General features: G+C 38.9%; 1 protein-coding gene across 1 annotated transcript; it reads left to right on the top strand.

The window, feature by feature from the left end:
* On the top strand, window positions 1–6,206 carry LOC146947125 (glutathione S-transferase T3-like). The gene is made up of 3 exons (XM_085748389.1): window positions 1–133; window positions 4,355–4,367; window positions 5,282–6,206. The coding sequence occupies exons 1-3, from the start codon at window positions 1–3 to the stop codon at window positions 6,204–6,206; spliced, it is 1,071 nt and encodes a 356-aa protein (XP_085604515.1).
* Window positions 6,207–6,522: the final 316 nt, after the last annotated feature.

Here is a 6,522-nt window from a genome sequence, read left to right as displayed (position 1 = left end):
ATGGCTGGTGGTAGAGATGATGCAGCGATTGCGCAAGCTTTGACTTCAATGGCTCAAGTGTTGGCTCAGGCTAATGAGCAGACGGCGGTTGGTCATCGTGATCTTGGAGAGGCTGAGGAGCGGAGGCTTGATCGTTTCTTGCGAAACAGTCCGCCGACGTTCAAGGGTAGGTATGATCCGGATGGAGCTCAGACATGGGTGCAAGCCATGGAGAGGATCTTTCGTGCTATGATGACTAGTGAGGATCAGAAGGTTAGGTTGGCTACTCATATGCTTGCTGAGGAGGCTGAGTATTGGTGGACCAATGCCAAAGGGAGGCTTGAGGCTGGTGGAGCTGTGACTTGGGCTAGGTTCAACACTGAGTTTTTGAGGAAGTACTTTCCTGAGGATTTGATGACCAAGAAGGAAGTGGAATTCTTGAACTTGAAGCAAAAAAATCGTTCAGTGGCTGAGTATGCGGCAAAGTTTGAAGAGCTTTCGAGGTTTTGTCCGTACATCAATGCGGAGGATGCGATGGTTTCCAAGTGTGTGAAGTTTGAAAGCGGTTTGAGGCCCGACATCTATCAGTACATGTGTATTCAGGAGATCCGTGACTTTGACACTTTGGTGCACAAGTGTCGTATGTTCGATGAGGCTGGAAAGGTCAAGGTGAATCACTATAAGGCTATGAATGAAAAGAGGGGAAAAGGTCATGGATTTGGGAAGCCGTACAACAAGAACAAGGGAAAGAAGAAAGAAGGTGGTGGAGACTCTAAGCCGAATGTTGCTGAGGTGAGGTGCTACAAGTGTGGAATCTTGGGTCATTACTCTATTGATTGCAAGAAGGGAGAGAGTTGCTACAAGTGTGGGCAGAAAGGTCACAAGGCGTTTGAATACAAGAGGGATATTACTTGTTTCAACTGTGGTGAAGAGGGTCATCTTAGTACAAAGTGTACCAAGCCGAAGAAAGCTGCAGGAAAGGTGTTTGCATTGAATGCGGAAGAGGTGGAACATCCGGATAATCTCATCCGAGGTATGTGTTTTATCAATAATACTCCTTTGATTGCAATTATTGATACTGGTGCTACTCATTCTTTTATTGAGGCTAGTTGTGTTGAGTGTTTGGGTTTGGTTGTGACTCCGTTGTCTCGAGGGATCGTTATCGACACCCCGGCTAGTGGTTCGGTGACTACTTCCTTGGTGTGTGCTAAGTGTCCTGTTAGTTTTGGTAACGTTGATTTTGAGTTGGATCTTGTGTGTCTTCCGTTGAAGCATATGGACGTGATTTTTGGTATGGATTGGATCTTGTTTGCTTCCTTGAAGGAAAGTAGTGAGAAAGGAGTTGGTGATTTGCCGGTAGTGCAAGAGTTTCCAGAAGTTTTTCCAGATGACATTACTGAGTTACCGCCAGAGAGGGAAGTTGAGTTTGCAATTGATTTGGTACCAGGAACGAATCCTATTTCGATTGCGCCGCATCGGATGTCTGCATCAGAGTTGGGTGAATTGAAGAAGCAATTGGAAGAGTTGCTCGAGAAGCAGTTTATCAGGCCGAGTGTTTCTCCGTGGGGTGCTCCTGTGTTGTTAGTTAAGAAGAAAGATGGAAGCATGAGGTTGTGTGTGGATTATCGGCAGTTGAATAAGGTGACGATTAAGAATCGGTGTCCGCTTCCGAGGATTGATGATTTGATGGATCAGTTGGTTGGTGCAGAAGTGTTCAGCAAGATTGATTTGAGATCAGGATATCATCAGATTAGAGTGAAGGCGGAAGATATATCCAAAACTGCGTTCCGAACGAGGTATGGACACTATGAGTATTCTGTGATGCCATTTGGAGTATCTAATGCGCCAGGTGTCTTCATGGAATATATGAACAGAATATTTCATCCTTTTTTGGACCGTTTTGTGGTGGTGTTTATCGATGATATTTTGGTGTATTCGAAGTCTGAAGAAGAACATGCCGAGCATTTGAGGATTGTGTTGGGAGTTTTGAAGGAGAATAAGTTGTTTGCTAAGTTGTCGAAGTGTGAGTTCTGGTTGCGGGAAGTGAGTTTCCTTGGTCATGTGATTTCTAAAGGTGGTATTGTCGTGGATCCGTCGAAGGTTGATGCAGTGTTGCAGTGGGAATCACCTAAGTCTGTTTTTGAAGTTAGAAGCTTTCTTGGTTTGGCAGGTTATTATCAGAGGTTCATTGAGGGATTCTCTAAATTGGCGTTGCCATTGACGCAGTTGACTCAGAAGGGACATGCTTATGTTTGGGATGCTATTTGTGAGAAGAGTTTCCAAGAGTTGAAGAAGAGGTTGACTTCAGCTCCAGTGTTGATTTTGCCAAATCTGAAGGAATCGTTTGTTGTGTATTGTGATGCTTCTAAGATGGGTCTTGGTGGTGTGCTTATGCAGAATCGTCAGGTTGTGGCTTATGCTTCGAGGCAGTTGAAAGTGCATGAGAAGAACTATCCGACTCATGATTTAGAATTGGCAGCAGTTGTGTATGTGTTGAAGATTTGACGGCATTACCTGTATGGTTCTAAGTTTGAGGTGTTCAGTGATCATAAGAATTTGAAGTACTTGTTTGACTAGAAGGAGTTGAATATGAGGCAGAGGAGATGGTTGGAGTATCTTAAGGATTTTGATTTTCAGCTGAGTTATCACCCTGAGAAGGCGAATGTTGTTGCTGATGCTTTGAGTAGGAAGTCGTTGCATATGTCTGCTTTGATGGTTAAAGAGTTGGAGTTGATTGAGCAGTTTCGAGATTTGAGTTTGGTTAGTGAGTTGACACCGGAGGGTGTGAGGTTAGGGATGTTGAAGCTGACAAGTAATATTTTGGAAGAGATTAAGAATGGCCAGAAGGAAGATTTGGAACTTGTAGACCATGTGGTGTTGGTTAATCAAGGTAAAGGTGGAGACTTCAGATTGGGTGAGAACGGTGTCTTGATGTTTCGTGATCGTGTTTGTGTACCAGATGTTCTTGAGCTTAAGAGACAGATTTTGGAAGAAGGTCACATAAATAGTTTGAGTATTCATCCAGGAGCGACTAAGATGTATCAAGATTTGAAGAGGTTGTTTTGGTGGTCTGGAATGAAGAAAGAGATCGCGGAATTTGTGTATGCTTGTTTGGTTTGTCAAAAGTCTAAGATTGAACATCAGAGACCGTGGGTTTGATGCAACCGGAGACAGTTAAAAATTCTTGTAAATGAAGGGAGGTAGTGGGAACTTTTATTGTAGAGTACACTTTAAGCCGCAACTCTAATTCTTGTAATGACGAAGAGCTGAAAAGATCATGGGATGTACCAGGAGAAAAGGGGAGTTTATAAAATCAACATTACTAGAAGAGTGCTAACTTACAACATTCCCATGCCTCTAACAATCAGTCAGACATTGCTTTTGCTTTTATAGATAATTTATCTTCTCTGTTTTACAGACCACCCGATGTGGGGCTTTATTAGTTTATTGCTTTTATCCATTCATTCACGGTAGTCCATAGTTATCTTTTTATTTTGAAGAGTACTCTCTATAGTTGTTGGTCAACTTGGATGTGGGTTATTTTGATCTTAGGAAAATGACAGTGAATAGTGTCTTAAAAATCGTGAATTTGATCACCTAGAATTTCAAAATTTTTTGTTTTCAATGAAAAATTACCATCCTTTATTTTATTATTGATAAATGTTGGGCTAAAGCTTTTAATTTTATAATTGTTAATTTGGGTATTATATTGTAAAATTGTTTACCTTAATTACAGTTTTGATTCATCTATTTTCACATACTATTGATCCACCATTTTAAATGACGTGACATACCTCTTGATAATGTGAATTGATCAATATCTATGAAATTTCAAGAAATGACATACAAGTGGATGATATGAAATGATAACCAGTGAACATATGCTCAAAAACATGAAGACTTGTTATCTAGAATCACTAGCTACTAGACAAATCAACCTTTAGAATATGTACCAAACATAGTCACGTAATTCTCTACACTAGGTATAGTACCGCGTAACAAATGCAATTCCTTCGTGTATTGGTACGCATAAATTCACGTAATTAAGTTACAAAGTTTGAACTATGAAATAAATAACGACACTTCCATAATTAAGTTACACTGAAAGATACATAACAATACAAGGAAAATAGAGTATCTTAATTATGATAATGTGGTGTTGAATTTTTTAAGAGTGGTGTGCAAACTGTGGACCAATAATATTGTGTGTGTGTGAAGGTGGAAAGGTTACTAGGCACCTTAAATGTTTGACGATCTTGGTTAACGGTTGCACTCTTCATTTCACGTTTACAAAATATAAGTGCTCCTCAATTTGTTCTTAATGTAGATCAAAGTTGCAGATATTAATTAGTTTCTTTATGCCATGCTCATGCAGGTTCTGCCACTAGGTAATTTAATTTATATTTTTAATGTTGAGTCATTTGGAGCTTGGCTTCGTTCCTATTGAAGTTCTTTTAGACCATCCCCAATGGTGGTGTCTTTACCAATTAAGACACCGTACCTAATAGGTACCCCTATTGGGGAATTTTTTTTGGGGGTCTCTTAAGACCCGAAGTCTTATTTAAGACCCCCAACTTTAAACGGGACCCGCACATTTTTAATATTAAAAAATTAAAATGTAGTGATATAAAGTTATTGATAGTTGATTAGTGGGTTCCAATTAAGAACTTTGTGTGAGATCTGGGTTGGAGAGATTGAATGCTTATTAGAGCAACTCCAGCGCTGGTTGCTTGTTGCATACGTGGAGAAATAAGTTCCATCTCTTAAGGATTTCAGCATTGGAGCAAAGACACCTGGCAGCTTGATTGCTTAATTTATGCTGTCAGTTGCTTATTTAAGCAAAGCAAAAAGTGAATTGCTTCTTATTAAAAAACAATAAAACATAGCTGATATCTCAACAGAAAGTCACATATCAGGAGGGAATAAAACAGATTACCTATAACAATGGAATTCAGATTCATTAAATAGGGTCCAACGGTAAAATTTGAGTTGAATTTTTTCAACTGTTGTGAAGAGAACTGCATTGAGTCCAACGGTAATATAATTTGAGTTAAATTTTTCTATTGCTGTAAAAAGAGTTGGATAGTGTGTCCAACTGCATCATTTTTTACTTCTATATAAATACCAAATAGTGTTTTAGCTCATCTCATTTTGCAATGGATCCCTCTCACTCTCAATATAGTTATCAATCTTACATGAATCTTTTGCAAAACCAACCACCACAACATATCAGTGACACTTCTCAATATCCCCAATATTATTTTTATCCACCTCAACCAACAAATTCCAATATGTGGTGTAGGCCTCCAATGGGTTCTAGCGGTGGTGTGGATTCCGGTAACGACATGTCGCAATTCTCTACTCAAATTGGTTTAGAAAATATTAAGCTCGATGAAGGACAAAGTTCTACCAAGAAAAAAACTAAAACTCGTGCGAGTTTTTCGCAAGAAGAAGACACACTTCTATTTCAATCATGGCTCAACATTTCGAAGGACTCAATTGTTGGAGTCGACCAAAAATCAGATGGTTTTTGGAATAGAGTCAGAGACAACTACAACATCTACCGCGGTCAACTACCAAAAAAGGAAACAGGTCAAATAAAAGCTCGATATCACCGTTTGAATGGCCGTATTCAGAAGTTTGTTGGCTGCTACAAGTCCGCCCTTAATCAAAACAAAAGTGGACGCTCTGAGAATGATGTCTTGGCTGAGGCACATAGGATTTACGCACAAGACACTAAAAAAAAATTCCTTCATGTGCATGCTTGGATGTTATTGAAAGATGAACCCAAATGGAAGGGAGATGCAATTGAAAACTTTTCAAAAAGAACAAAGATTTCTAGTAGTGGGGGGTATACAACATCTTCAAATCCAGGAACACCTATTGAATGTTCAGACTATGAACAGCCATCACCAGTGGTCCGTCCAATGGGACAAAAAGCAGCAAAAAGGAAGGGCAAAGGAAAAGCAGCAATGTCTTCTACTAATGTTGATTTATCTGTCATGGAAAAAGTTGCAGCAGATAGAAATGTTATCATGTTAAGGATGGCTGAAGCAAGGGAAAAGGAGGCTGAAGCAAGAGAAAGAGAGGCCAAAGCAAGGGAGAGTGAGAATGAGACAAAGTGGTATGAAATCCTCATCAAGGATACAACTACTATGAATGAAAGACAACTTCAAGATCATGAATTTTGTTGCAGTCGGATTAGGCAGAAGTTAGGAATGAATTAACTAATATTGTAATTTTATTTATTTTCATTTAAGTTTAATGCTTATTGTTGTAATCTTGAATTTAATTGAATTTCATTTTAAGTTAAATGTTCATTTAAGTATGCTTATTGTTTCACGTTGAAGGATACAACTACTATGCTTATTGTTTCACGTTGATTCACGTTTACTGTGTTCATTCAAGTTTAATTTTGAATTTGTATTAGCAGTTAATAAATTAGTCATTTAAAAAACTAGCCTTTTAAAAAAACTAGTCGGTAAAAAACTAACCGTTAAAAAACTAGCCGTTATAAACTAGTCGGTAAAAAACTAACCGTTA

The sequence above is a fragment of the Medicago sativa genome, chromosome 2 (assembly GCF_051527215.1).
Source record: "Medicago sativa cultivar Bolivia chromosome 2, Bolivia_mono, whole genome shotgun sequence".
Lineage (NCBI taxonomy): Eukaryota > Viridiplantae > Streptophyta > Magnoliopsida > Fabales > Fabaceae > Medicago > Medicago sativa.
This window is presented reverse-complemented; position numbering and strand designations above follow the sequence as displayed.

What these genes read in the sequence shown, in the direction of transcription:
- LOC146947125 (XM_085748389.1), top strand. Translation starts at nt 1, where the DNA reads ATGGCTGGTGGTAGAGATGATGCAGCGATTGCGCAAGCTTTGACTTCA.